At 46.6% G+C, this 14,014-nt stretch overlaps 5 protein-coding genes across 5 annotated transcripts; 2 read left to right on the top strand and 3 right to left on the bottom strand.

Moving 5' to 3' along the window:
- Window positions 1-310: 310 nt before the first annotated feature.
- On the top strand, window positions 311-3,243 carry F4822DRAFT_437379 (putative cell morphogenesis protein Sog2; the record flags this gene model as incomplete). Its single annotated transcript, XM_051462409.1, has 3 exons — window positions 311-594; window positions 655-766; window positions 823-3,243. The coding sequence occupies 3 exons, from the start codon at window positions 311-313 to the stop codon at window positions 3,241-3,243; spliced, it is 2,817 nt and encodes a 938-aa protein (XP_051314460.1).
- An 813-nt stretch (window positions 3,244-4,056) lies between these two features.
- F4822DRAFT_437378 (uncharacterized protein) lies at window positions 4,057-5,537 on the bottom strand (the record flags this gene model as incomplete). Its single annotated transcript, XM_051462408.1, has 2 exons — window positions 4,057-5,317; window positions 5,389-5,537. The coding sequence occupies 2 exons, from the start codon at window positions 5,535-5,537 to the stop codon at window positions 4,057-4,059; spliced, it is 1,410 nt and encodes a 469-aa protein (XP_051314459.1).
- Window positions 5,538-6,092: 555 nt separating this feature from the next.
- Window positions 6,093-7,566, bottom strand: F4822DRAFT_403556 (uncharacterized protein). The gene is made up of 4 exons (XM_051458129.1): window positions 7,478-7,566; window positions 7,049-7,428; window positions 6,501-6,984; window positions 6,093-6,446 (listed from the first exon to the last, which is right to left on the bottom strand). Exons 1-4 carry the CDS (start codon window positions 7,510-7,512, stop codon window positions 6,413-6,415), a joined length of 933 nt encoding a protein of 310 aa, XP_051314458.1. The 5' UTR covers window positions 7,513-7,566; the 3' UTR covers window positions 6,093-6,412.
- A 3,407-nt stretch (window positions 7,567-10,973) lies between these two features.
- F4822DRAFT_429299 (Ydc2-catalyt-domain-containing protein) lies at window positions 10,974-12,107 on the top strand (the record flags this gene model as incomplete). The annotated part of the gene is made up of 1 exon (XM_051461071.1): window positions 10,974-12,107. The coding sequence occupies one exon, from the start codon at window positions 10,974-10,976 to the stop codon at window positions 12,105-12,107; it is 1,134 nt and encodes a 377-aa protein (XP_051314457.1).
- A 233-nt stretch (window positions 12,108-12,340) lies between these two features.
- On the bottom strand, window positions 12,341-12,983 carry F4822DRAFT_429298 (uncharacterized protein; the record flags this gene model as incomplete). The annotated part of the gene is made up of 3 exons (XM_051461070.1): window positions 12,341-12,461; window positions 12,518-12,799; window positions 12,892-12,983. The coding sequence occupies 3 exons, from the start codon at window positions 12,981-12,983 to the stop codon at window positions 12,341-12,343; spliced, it is 495 nt and encodes a 164-aa protein (XP_051314456.1).
- Between the last annotated feature and the right edge of the window lie 1,031 nt (window positions 12,984-14,014).

Raw genomic sequence — 14,014 nt, 5'->3', positions numbered from 1 at the left:
GTCCGATCCTCCTTCTCGAAAATCGTTTCATATCCTTCTACGATGATCAATTTTGCTTCGCCCAGTTCATCGGTTTCTTCCTTCGAATAATTTCTAGGGTTACACGACAATTCTATACGAGCGATTCGACAAGCTACTACCTCCTATACGCCCTACGAGAGTTCTTTGCGCGTTGCCATAACTTGAGTCTGCAATGAATGTTGCCTTAGGTGGTATGGCAGCCACTATCATACCGCCCCAATCGTCAGCCTCTAGGAATTTCCCTACGAGTGCACCTCAAGGGATGAGACGAATACCTCCAACCTCAACGATGCCTCCACCGCCGCCTCCCCCGATACCTGAACAATTTAGCATGTCTACCAGCAGTATTTCCGGCTCGATGTTATCCGCGTCCGCTCCCCTATCCGCCGGGCAAGTGATCGCTCTCGCTAGAGAAGCAATGGACAGTGCCCTGCAAGAGAACGAGACCCAGGCGGCTGAAGCTAGTGGCGTCAGTACCGAACTCAAGCCCGGTGTCACGATCGATCTTAGCAGGAAGAACATACAGGCATTGCCAGATGAGGTGGTAGACATAATAAAAAATGAACTCGAACGGTAAGTCTGTTTGCTATTTTGGGACGCCATAGTATACTGATACACCGAATTTCTACACAGCCTAGCCCTCTCGCATAACAAGTTATCGTCCTTACCAGCCAGATTTTCCGAATGTACACATTTGCGCTATCTTAATTTGAGAGCCAATTTGATTAAAGAGTTTCCCCTATCGGTAATTACACATTTCTCCCCCCGCTACCGTATTTCTTATTTTAATTCGTGTTTCAGCTCTGCGATATTAAGTCACTTGAAATATTGGATATGGGAAGGAATAAGATCCGTGTCCTTCCCCCCGAGATTGCGAAGTTGACCTCGCTGAAGGTATTGGCCTTGCAAAAGAATCGAGTAGAGGAACTCCCGCTTTGTCTAGCTGATATGGTTTCGTTACAAATGCTGAGACTGGATGGAAACGATATACGATTTCCTCCAAAAGAGGTTCTGCAAGTCCAAGCTGGTAGCCCCCCTAACGAGGGCTTTTTGGAGAAAAGTGAAATAACGGAGCTTGCTGCCACGGCCCATATCAAGAAATTTCTGAAGCAAAAATCTCAAAGCTTGAATGGAAGAGACAAGGAGGGTGAAAATGGCGGAGACGAACTTAGCGATGGGACAGAAACGCCTCGAATGCCAATAAGGAGGGTGGTCAGCGGTCGGTTTCCCATCCGCGTGAATGGCAGCGATGTGTCCGATATGCGATCTCCCGCTGTGCTCCGTCCACCACCTATACCATCGAGATCACACGCTCGCGGCCTCTCTCAGCAGAGTACAGCCATTCGCAGACCTGGTGTTATGCCTCTTACTATCGGTAACCCCAACGAGAGAGTGCGATCGAATAGCGAAACCTTGTTACAGGCGTCAAGGGCAGAGCGATCATCAGACCGACACAGGCGCATGGGGATAGTATCGAAAAAGGCGACTGAACTTGGAACTCTGGAAGAGGGACAAACTAATAACAGGTTTAGTCACTACCGGGGATTGAGCCACGGTTCATCGATGACAGGGAATTTGAACCCAAATGGAGCTGTCGTTATCAGCCCGAATAGTCCGGCTGAGCCTCTGCTCAATCGGCCAAATTACGTACGACGTCTTTCCGTCTTACCAGAGCAAAGGCGAGAATCGAGGATTTTTGACCCCATCATCGAATCTGCTAAGGGAATTCTTTACGCGATCTTCCAGATTCACCCCATGATACAACTCTTCACAAGGCTAACTAATGATGGCACAACAAAACGTTCAAGCCTCGAGATTGTTTTTTACAATACTAATTTTCACATCGAACAACTGGAGCAGGAAATTCAAAAGCACGAATTCGCCACGGAGAATGGCCCGTATACGCCTCGCGAAAACGAGAATGTTCAGAGAGCAGTATTGACTCTGATTAATGCTTACAGCCATATCTGTTCGCTCCTAATGAATAACATGAACACCATTGTAGACAATGGGGACCCTCGTTATATTCGCACAATGATGATGCTGTTGTACCATAGTATTATGGAGCTTCGTATCACTGCCAATGAGATATCTGGCGGTACTACTCAGCCAGCGTATAATAACGGATACCACCGACCTGCCATTGAAGATACGATTCGGGCTCATTCACGCGAGAGTTCGATGACTCCTACAATAGAACGACCAGGTTTGAATGGCCGGCCGCGGCCTGGAGCTTTTGTCCACAATCCCAGCAATCTTCGAGTAGCGACCGATATGAACGTTCCATACATCAATGGTACGGGACGAATGGCTCAAGTCACATCCGCAACACCTCGATCTGGCGAATCGTTCGCATCTTCAAATGGAGATCCCAGATTTCCTGCAGACTTTACTGCGGACGAACGTTTATTTGAGAAAATCTTCCTATCATTACAAAAATCATCAGATTTGGTTATGCGCATCCTCCCAAGTATTAATCAGCAGTTTGTTGTTTACAAGCGCAATGCTGAAAACCAACGAGCTTCGGACCGCATCATACACTGTTGGAAGGGTCTGGTTGCCAGATGTTCGATTGCCATTGCCGATACAGAGCGCCTGAAAGACCGATTATCCCTCATCAAGCTTAAGGAACCTGGGGTTAGGACGGATCCTCTCTTTTGGAGTCTCTGCAAGAGTTTTATCGACTCTTGGGCTGAGTTTGGTAGTCGATTGAAATCTTCCATGGACCAAGTATCATTCGCACTGGATATTAGAACTAGGCTACGTCCTATCCAAATTGGTGTTAAGGAGACCAATCAACTTATCATGGCCTCTCCATGGGCATATCTCCTTCGGCATGCTGGCAATATCGGCGAGATGCCCAATCACTATTCGCCTAATCATTACTCATCTAATTCCGCGGTTTCTTTACCTATGACTCCCCAGAGCGCCGCTCTCGGACCGGCCGTGCAAGCAACCGTACCTTCGACCCCACAAAGTGCTCATTTTGACAACGTTTTCAACGGGAATGTTTTTCAGCGTGCTGATACATTGATAAACATGGGAGGATTATCAATATCTCGTACTGGGACGATGACTAGTACTTCTACGTCCCTAAACTCTTCATTCTCTTCTACCATGTCGCAGGACGACCGACAAGGCCCGTCATCGGCGTTAAGCCCTAACGGAAGTATCGGTCCTGCAGCTTACCGGCTCAACGGCGGAAGCAAGTCCGCAATTTAGTCGAGGCGGGCTATGACTTTCCCTCGTTGATTAAAGCAGGTTTCAAACTAAACATTCCTGCGCCGCCATATTAAGCAAAATAAGCATAGGTTCCGCTCGAGTTGCCTATATCTCGACGGTCTATCCAGTACATATTAAACGCCAAAGAATCTCAATCCCGACGCCCTTATCTTGAAGAAAATATCGATATAGGGAGCCCTCTATTTTCTACGCCGGTTTGCGAAGATTTCTGTTCTTTTGGCATCAATCTTGTTACATAGGTGTATCGTACCCCTGGACATAAAAGACAGCAAGCGAAGCGGGAGTCATTCTTTACTTTGGCGTTTCGGAGACGCGGGTTTAAACGACTCGCAAATGGATTTGGTTGTCTTCACATCGGAAAAGCTCTCGAACTATTCATGGAATCGATGTTACCCCTACCTATATAATGTCAGTCAATGTGTCAATTATAATGTCTGAATACCTAAAATTTACAGATACCTCTTCGGTTCGCTCTTGATTTGTGAACGTGTATCTAGGGATTAATGAGATAGAGAAAAAAATAGCTATTGAATTTTAAATGCTCATGGCTTAAGCCTTGGGTGTAAATTATATTAATGAACCAGACCACTGATGAAGATGTTTGTACTACCTACCCAGGTACCGACGCCCGCTAATGAGATAAGGTAGGCGGCGCCCGGACATTCATAACCATAACCAACTCACTTCCCTACAGCCATTTGAACCCATGGCATTGAGAGTGTATAGGTATTTTCTATAAATTGAATGTTCTTGTTATTCTATCATTTTTACATTTATCTTATTCCGACATATCTACTTCAACGTAACCAATTCCTCCGCGCTCGTGGGGTGAATCGCAATACACGAGTCTAAATCCTTCTTCGTCGCACCCATCTTAATCGCAACACCGAAACCCTGTAACATCTCACCGGAACCCAAGCCCATGATGTGCAGACCAACGACCTTTTCTTCCGGACCAGCGCAGATTACCTTGTACTTGGTCGGGGCCTTGTCCTCGGGCTCCATCATCGCGTAGTACATGGCCGTGAAACTGGTCTTGTAGATTTTTAGGTTCTCGGCACCGTATTTTTCAACGGCTTCCGGCTCGGTTAACCCGATACTGCCGACTTCGGGGTGCGCGAATACGACGGAAGGGACGTTGCTATAGTCGATGCGCGTTGTGCTGAATTGCTTACCACCGTAGAGACGCTCGGCTAACCGCCTACCGGCGGCGATGGCGACGGGGGTTAGTTCCACGCGGCCTGATACGTCGCCGAGGGCGTAGATGTTGTCTACGGATGAGTTTTGGTACTCGTCGGTTACGATGTAGCCCTTGGAGTCTAGCTTTACGCCTGCTTCTTCTAACCCGATGTTCTTGGTCATGGGGGATCGACCGATGGCCCAGATTAGGTGGTCTACGCCGTCGAGCTTGCCCTCGCCGTTTGAGTCTTTATAGTGGATTGTGAGTTTGCCCGTGCTGTCGTCTTTTTCGACTTTGGATTGGGAGGATTCCTTGTGCACGTGCACACCTAGACGTTCGTACTCGTTCGTAATGCCTTCTTGGATCATGGGGTCGAAGGCGCGGAGGAAGGTCTTGTGGCGGATGAAGAGGTGTGTCTCGGTGCCCAGTGCGTTGAACATACCGGCGAATTCCACGGCGATGTATCCGGCTCCGACTAAGGCGACCTTCTTGGGTAGGGTGTCGATGTCGAAGAAACCGTCGCTATCGGTGCCGTATTCGGCACCGGGAATGCCTGACGGCTTTACAGGCTCGCCACCGACGGCGATGAGGATCTTCTTCGCGCGTACGGTGGCTTTGGAGCCATCGTCCAGTGTGATCTCGACCTCATTTCTATTTAATAGTTTTGCCCATCCATGTACATATTCGACTTTGTCATTGGCAAGGTTTCGCTCGTAGATGCCATTTAATCGCTTAATGTATGCATCTCGCTTGTGTTTGAAGGTGGTGAAGTCGAAAGGCTTCGTCTCCTGGACGGAGAAACCGTAGGCCTTGGAATCGTGGATAGCTTCGGCTAGAGCGGCGGCGTTAAACGTAACTTTTTTCGGTACACAGCTATAATTTAAGACAAGATACTGGTAAGCTTCAATACTGGGGTGGTATGGTATGAAGAGGGGCTAAAATACCCAACATTGACACAAGTACCACCAAGGCGCATAGCTTCAACGATCATGGCTTTTGCACCAAATTTAGCGCTGGCCATGCGCGCAGCTCCAAGACCTCCGCTACCGCCGCCAATGACGAGCAAGTCGGTTTCCTTAGATATGGGAGCCATGATATGCGGGGTAGACGAGAAGTGTCTTGAAAGTGAAGCTATTCGCGACGCCGCCGTTCTGGACGTAGTATAGGAAAATTTAGAGGTCACAATCGTATTCGCAGTAGTAGCAGCCGATATTCGACCAAATACCCCAAACGCTCTCATTGACTTGTTTTATTAATTAGAAAATAAACGAAAGGAATGGTGGGGTAGAGGGGGAATGACGTCTTATATGGGAAGCTTTGCGGAATGCAAAAAAAGAATATAATTGGAATTATAATCGTAATTGTAATTGTAAGCAAGTCTCACAAGGGACCAAACAAACGAGCGATAGAATCAGATAATGCACCTAATTCGATGTTGCTTCGTAGTATGCACACTACATATGCGTGCGTAAGGCTTAAAAGCTGGGATTTGACAACGGCGTATTTCTAATTTGCGATACCTAGAAAGGCAACAAGATACAACAGTATAGGATGTATCGTCAGCTAAAGAAACATGCAGGTAGCATGCAGTGTGAAAGTCAATTACTAAGGCGGATGAATCATCGTCGTTTCCCCCAATTAAGCTATAGAACGGAGAAAAGTTAAAAGGAAACGAAGCTAAAATCTTCGAAGCCTTTTTTTTTTAGCAGTTGATCAATAAGCAACCGGCGCTCCGGTTCTGGCCAATGTAACCTTAAACCTCCACTATTTTAGATATCTCGTCCGCCCCGAGCTGGCCGCGCAGGGGTCTTTGACAAATCTTCAGGAAGTTACCTTACCTAATACATGTAACTAGCCTCCGTTGTTAAGTACATATGTACGTTGATTACTCCAACCCCGCATATATTTCTTCGACTCTTATCCCCTTTCTAACTTCTCGTGCTTATTCTATCCTTCTTCAACTCATCCCTACATAATAAAAACCATGAGGACGGCCGCATATCTGAAGGTCCAATCAGCACTAATAGGTCACCGAAATAAGTGTAACATGACTTACGCTGCTGTTGCGGCTAGAGCTTCGAACGGTTTCGTAACCATAGCGAACGATAGAACCAACAGGAATACAAAGACGAAAACCGTTATTGCAGCCAATTTCGTCTCTAAGACCTTCAGTTTTACCAACACCCAGATCGGTATTATAAGCATAGCTGATCCCATAACCGTAATTATTCCAGACACGAATGCGTTCATCTTCTTCTCTGAGAAGTAGGTTATGTTCTCCGAGCCTTGTGTCGGTGCTCGGGAATTATCTCGCCATATTGGTAAAGTCCTTAATCGAAGCGAGTGGTCGATCAAGTGGCGGAGAGGAGGCTTATCTCGCGCATTTAGACATATAAGATCATCACGGCTCAGATAGTTCTGTTCCTCTTGATTGATTGCCCTATTGTCATATTGATCATGCCACCTCATGATATTTTTCACATCCCGATGAGGTGCCGCCTGAAGTCGTTGCATGTCAGATTGACGAATAAGGAACTTGTCTACAGCCACACAGCCCGTTAGACAGCTAACTGCTCAGGTCAGCGATGGTCTAGTCACACTCACAATAGCGATTCAAAGCAACCTCGATTTGGTCCAGGATTGCCTCGCGGTCGTCCTTCTTGTTTCTGAACGTCCCGTTATTGATAGGATATGATTCTCTTCTACTATGAGTGTCATCCAGTTCCATAAGCTTCGCTTCCAGTACTGAGATTTTATCTTGGAGTCGCAAAGCATTTCGAACGCTCAGCTCCCGGAATTGCCGAAATATGAGGAGGTCGTTTTCCGATGAGATGAATTGTGAATACCCTTTGTAGCCGACATACTTCCACGGTTGCCTGTAAATGTCGTTTTCGGCTGGTTCTCCCTCTCTTCTAACTTCGCCGGCGCCTCTCTCATCATCGACTTGAAATTTTTCTGTCTTGCTCGTTGAGCTTTGCGAACCTCTAAGTCAACATGTCAGTTATAGTTACTGACAATCGCTGTCGCACTCACTCGCTTTGCCAAGAGGTGAGCCAAAACCCGTCCATGATGCTAATTTCCTAGATGTGTAACTAGCTAGTAATTGGATGTCAACATTGTGAGAAAATCTAACTTAGGGCAACAAGTGCTTCTTATTGACCGTGGGCTGGCCTGATTGTATATATGCCACGTTCCACAGCATACTTGTACACGTACCCAGGTAAGTGTAAGAAGTAGCTTTGCATTGCCACCAACCTACTCAGCTGATATGAGACCATCCTATACCCCCTTATGGATACCCTTCCAGAGTATCAGCATCCCGACTTCCGACTTGATCCCCAACCTAAATTCCCAGCATGGTTTCTTACCTAGTTGATTCTTTGCATGACTTCACTACTGCATAGTAGTCACAACCCTATAGTCGCAAATGATGTTTTCCATGGAGTCATACTTTTATATATACAATGTTGTACTCTAAGATGCCAATAAATGTAAAAAAAAGACCACCGAGGGAGACATGCGCTGAATCACCCCCCGCTACCCCACAAGAAGTTCCTGTCGAACCTCTCCTAGAGAACCAGCAGGAGAGGTATGTTGAAGTCCCAAGCGTCAATTTACGAGAGATACACGACAGAACCCCCCAGAGGGATCTAGGGGGCATACATACCAAGGCACCCCTAGAAACTCCAAAAGGGGCAGATACTAACGCCCCCCACAAAAATACAGGAGACATAGACGCTGGGCCACTTAAAGTTAATGCAAGGTTACTACAACCAACGATATCGCGTTGTGTAAGTGTCGCATAGGGAATAGCAAAGCTACATCTCTGACTTTCTACTCAGCGTAGGTGCGAACGCCATTATGACCCCGAAGAAGTCGGGAGATTACATGGTATAGTTTTTGTTTCGGTTTTGTGCCCGAGTTGTTGGCTTGGGTAGTGCGATACTATATATAAATGCTATAAATCCAGCAACTAGATATATGAGGTTTCACTCACTGTCTTACATATCCGCTGGGTCGGATGAGGCCCATTTCACTCATAGGCACTAAAGGATTAAGCTCTGCAGTTATTGTTGTAATACTAGGGTCAACTGAGGAAGATATCATGTCTAACTAAGACTCAACTCCTTACTCTCACAACGCAATAAGAGATTTACATGCTCTATGATATTCACTCATAAATACAAGATTATCAAAAACCTTCTAAGAAATGAGTGAATCCCACGATAAGCTACGCACACTTATCTAAGTAGGCACCTACTCATGTACGCGTAAGTTTCATATATGTTATATTAATAAGGTCCCCTAACCGAATGTCTCAGTCTATGCCGGCATGAGTTGAGACCAACTATTCTCAAAGTACAACACTGCCGGCAATTATTCGTGGTTGATAAGCAAATCAGCTATGAAGGATCAGATATTACTAGTTCTTTCAAGTTGACATATTGGTGAATAACTTGTGACTGGCTGTCGTTTCTATCCGAAGGCCTAAGATGAGGGGTTAACGTGGTGAGCTCTCCTGATCGTCAACGAACGTTGGATAACTCGGATTGGAAGGTCAATCTAGTTTCCCCTTTCATACCATATTGAGTCCCAACGAGACTGTGAGTGCCAACCCAATGACATAATATCGGTATATACCAGAGTATTGTTTTCTGTAAAGTTGCGGTGAGTAGCTATAGCCAAAGACTTATAGACGAGCGGCGGATATCCCGGATATTCAGAAAAGTCATTCCTATTACAAATCTCAAAGTGTCTACCTTCATTCCCACGAAGTCCGATTTAACTCACCTTTACCAAAGGTGCATGAGCACGTGGCGACCAACATTACAACCGATGGAGATCGACAGCATGAATTTAGATTTACAGTTCAGAAATCCCATCCCATGCGTGATATACAATCTCAACCGGGCAAACTGGCATCAACTATGACATACGTCACGGAGGGTACTATCGGGAAAGTAGAAGACCTGCCCAAAATGGAAACCTTCCTGTCCGTGGGAGTCCGTGGGAGTTTCAGTTTGATTGGAACTGTTTACTATTTGGTTCGAAGAAAAGGAGGGGAAACCTCACATGCTATTGGGGCATTTCATGGTGTGTGACACGATAGCAACAAAGTTGGGAATAATTGCGTGGCCAGCTCAGACGCCATTGATGAAAGTAACGATATGATGTGATTCACATTATCGTACTCTTGCTCCGTCGTGTTTCCTTAACTCCATGGTCGAATATATGTCGAGGGAGCTCGCATCTGTCATCGGAAGAATTCCCGGGAAAGGACAACTAGTTCAACTCACAGATGGCCTAAAGAAATTCGGAAGCAGATATCAGTTCACAACGACTTTGAAAAAAAAAAATTAACATCTACCTTGTATATTATATCACTCTTCACGCTAGTCTCAAGGACCATGAGTGTCTATTCGGGCGCCACTAGAGACGCAAAGAATGTGGATGCCCAGTCGGGAGATTTTTGGATTTGTGTGAGTAAATGGAATGCCCCTTGGAAGGGACATATTACGTACCTCCAACTAACTTACAAAGTGTGCCTGCAATCACGGACTGATTCCAGCTAACTACCAAAGATGTCCCAAGTGCACTCATCTTCGGTGCAATGATTGTGGGAGTGTGTCCGACGTCTAAATAATGGCAACTGAGCAAGGAAAACGAACCTGCATTTCATGATGGAGAATATCGTCAATGCATAATGAAAGGTTCCGGAAATTCGGATTTTCAGGGGAAATTATCATAATTGCGACGTGATGGATGAGTTCTGATTGAGTAGACCGGATCTGATAGTCATTCAGCTCCCCAGAAAAGTGCAACAACTGAGCAATATGATTGGCTAGATGTCGAAATTGAGTTCTTACAAGTTACTTATTATTAACTACCATGCGAACTGCACGTATTCCCTGATTTCGTGAAGCCTTACTGATTTTGAGGTGTCACAATTCCAAAGTACTGTCGTATGTATTCCACACGAACGAAACCTATATCATAGCAAATATTTCTTACCTGATTTTTCTTTTCCATAGCCACCCAAAAATATTCGGTTGGAACCCAAACAATATTGATTGGCGCGCCTTCAGAGAGTTGTATCGAGATCCATATCACGTGATGCCCCAGCATTCCCTTCGGATGCTGCTGTCCAAATTAGGAAATCGTGACAAGGATACCGGGGTGAAACTGTGTGTACCTAAGTACCTTAAGTACGTAGTTACATGCAGTCTTATCACTTTTATAACATTAACGATCAGAATCTAACTCGAGACTTCCGAAGTTCACAACTACAACTTATTAAAGAGTTTAGCATAGAGCTAACTATAGAGAACTCATGTATAGCTGATTAGCTCCTCTAAACACAAGCAATAAGCTATAGGCATTTATAAGCATTAACCTATGGATTAATTGCTATATCCCTTACATCTATGCTGCACTTTCTCGCTCACTTAGGGCAGTAGGGTTAATCAACTGGTGAAGTAGGCGGGTTACACAACCCTCTCCATACCATGGACATCAAACCAACGCCACCATGTCCTCCAAACTCGAAAAGCTACTTCACAAACTCAAGAGCCCGCAGTTAAAACACCTCACATTCTTATGCGGAGCCAAGAGTTCAGGCCTAAAAAGCGATCTCATCGAGCGTCTCACCGCCCTCGCTGCCGGCGCTGATACCCGCGTGACCAAGCCAACAAAAAGCAAAACCCAGCCACTGATCCTGAGTATCGACTTAGGCATCCGCAATCTGGGGTTTAGTTTGCTATCACCAGCAACGCCACGCAAAACCCGCTCACTAGCATCCGTGATCCCAACACTCCTCCCCAATGCGCTGCGCGAGCCCCTGCCCATCCGTCTGCACGTCTGGGAACGACGGGACCTGATCCCGCCAGCCCCCTTATCCTTGTCTTCTTCTGCATCCGGCCAAAAACCAGATCCGGATCTCTTCACACCCTTCTCCCTAGCCCTCGCCGCGGACCGTCTAGTGCGGCAAGACCTGCTGCCCCTCAAACCCACACATATACTCATCGAACGCCAGCGCTGGCGTAGCGCCGGGGGCGCCGCAGTCCAGGAATGGACGCTCCGCGTCAACACGCTGGAAGCCATGCTGCACGCGTCGCTGCGCACATTACAGGAGCTGGGGTACTGGGGCGGCGTGATCGCGAGCGTGGCGCCGGATCGGGTTACCCGGTTCTGGCCCGCGGCGCCGCTGACGTCGGTGTTGCGTGGGAAGCATGGGGGGAGTGAAGGAAGACGATCTGGGGAGGGTGTGGTTGTGGGGGAAGGGAAGTCTAAGGGTAGGGGTGGGAGTCGACAGAATAGCAAAAAGCATAAGATTGGCGTTTTGAAGAATTGGTTGGCTCGGGAGGATGGAAGTGAAGTTATACTACCGGCGAATCAGGAGACGGAGGATGCTGTCAAGCAGTTTCGCTCGAAACTTACCCCTACCCGTGGTCGTAAGTCAAAGACTGCGGATGAGGGCCTGGTGACGGATGCTGGGTCTCGGAAACTCGACGATCTAACTGATAGCTTGCTACAAGGTGTAGCTTGGTTAAAATGGGAGGAAAACAAGAAGCTTCTACTTAGTGCTGAAGGTATAGAGAAGCTGCTAGACTCGAATCTCTTAGACGAACAGGAAACTGATACAATAGTAGATGACGAGGTATAGAATAAGCGCTCAATTGCAATTGTACAAATATCCATCTATATCCAAATCAAGGCCTTATAGATAACAGACCTAGTTCTCGCTAGATCTATCGTCTATCAACTAACACACGTTCCCAACTACTCTATCTGGGCCTGTAAAAATTGGGGTATAGCAGGCCCAGAACAACTCGACACCAGCCACTCCATATTATGTACGACTCATCCACTGATTCCCGTCGATCCCGTCAATACCGCTTACAAGAAGAGAACGCTGGTCAAGCCAGTAGCGAAGAGCGCCGCGGCGGCGTAGAGGAAGGGCTGGGGCTCAGTGGCCATACCAGCGTTACCAGTAGGGGTCGCGGAGCTGCCAGATCCACTGCAAGAGTAAATGTTAGTAATCATACCCAGAAGAATTCGATATCAGATACCCACCTAGTAGTGCTAGCATCGCCGGTGGTACCAGTGGCGCCGTCAGTAGGAGTAGCGGAAGCAGAGGCAGGGCTAGAGGCAGAAGCAGTACCGCTGCTGGAGTGGCCAGAAGAGGTAGAGGTGGGAAGGGCAGCAACGGTAACACCCTGATCCAAGCACTTGGAGGAGTAAACCTGGTAGGCCTTGGGGAGGGTATCAGTGTGGCAGTGATCGGTCAAGTTGCCCTGGATAGCATCCTGGAGGGTACCGCAGACGGACTTCAAGTCGGACGGGTTGTCCTGAACACTGTACATATACGTATTATATCAGCATAACATCCATAACATAACGATGATGTATTCTTCGTAATCTCATAATTCGTATAGAAATCGACCTACCCGAGAGCGGCCAACAGGCAAGCAGGGGGCATAGCAGCGGAAACCTGGACGGCAGCCAGGCCAACGGTGAAAAGGGCGAATGAAGGACGCATGGTGACGGAAATGGTATCGATATCGGTCGAGAAGAATTGAAACAAATCGATTGGGGGTATGTCGAGAAAGGCAAACGAAATACGGGCTCGAAATGGTACGCGCTGAAGTCGGAGACGGAATCGATTGGGAATACGCGAAGTAGGATGGATATCGCGAGGATTGTCTAATAGACGAAAGAATGACTGATTTGAAAAATGAGTGACGAGATCGCAGCGTAAAGAATGACTACGAATTCTCAATGGAAACGATTGAAAGGATGGAAAAAGTGAGGTTTGGATGATGATGATGATAGTGGTAAAAAGGAATGACCGCGCTACTTTGGCTCCCTCTCTCTCTCCTGAATTCAATCCTCGAACCTAATTCGACAGGGGTCTTAGTCCTTGTCAATTAAGGGAAAACGTCGGTAAATTGAGATAAGCTGTTTGGCTAAAACTCTTAGTCACATCCATATTGAGCTTAGCGCATTCTTTAATTGTTAGTGTTATTCCCACTGAACTGAATCTAAGAGCATTTCTCCTTCAATCCTTCATCATAGAAATTTGAACGGCTCAATTCCGCAGTGTTAAACTCATCCATACTAACACATTCCGCGCGCCATGTACGATTGAATACTTACGTCATAAGCTATTCAACTATCAATAAGGATTGAAATACCTAGGTAACTTATGAGTTATGATGTTGATTCTTGCCCACCTTTACGATATCAACTACAAGTAGTCCTTGTAACATACATATACCGGTATATAACGCCTTCGTCTGATACCACGAGTATATTTCCATATCCTCATTCTTTTTGTGATTTCTGCCGAATTGATGAGCCAATCGGTGATCTGCTGTGTTCTAGGGAGACATGCCGTCTTGAGAGCCACAAACACATACAAAGGAGGATTTATATATATATTTACGACGTAACAGGAGTACCACATATCCCCGATCGAAAGGAATGTGGACTCCCATGTCCGTCGGACTGGTAGGTATTTGTGTGCGCAGTCATGAGAAGAGTCTTTTTCCTTGCTCCTGATATTTTATC

Source organism: Hypoxylon trugodes (genome assembly GCF_022578975.1).
Source record: "Hypoxylon trugodes strain CBS 135444 unplaced genomic scaffold F4822scaffold_5, whole genome shotgun sequence".
Classification (NCBI taxonomy): domain Eukaryota; kingdom Fungi; phylum Ascomycota; class Sordariomycetes; order Xylariales; family Hypoxylaceae; genus Hypoxylon; species Hypoxylon trugodes.
The sequence above is the reverse complement of the archived record's forward strand: the minus strand, read 5'-3'. Positions and strand labels throughout refer to the sequence as shown.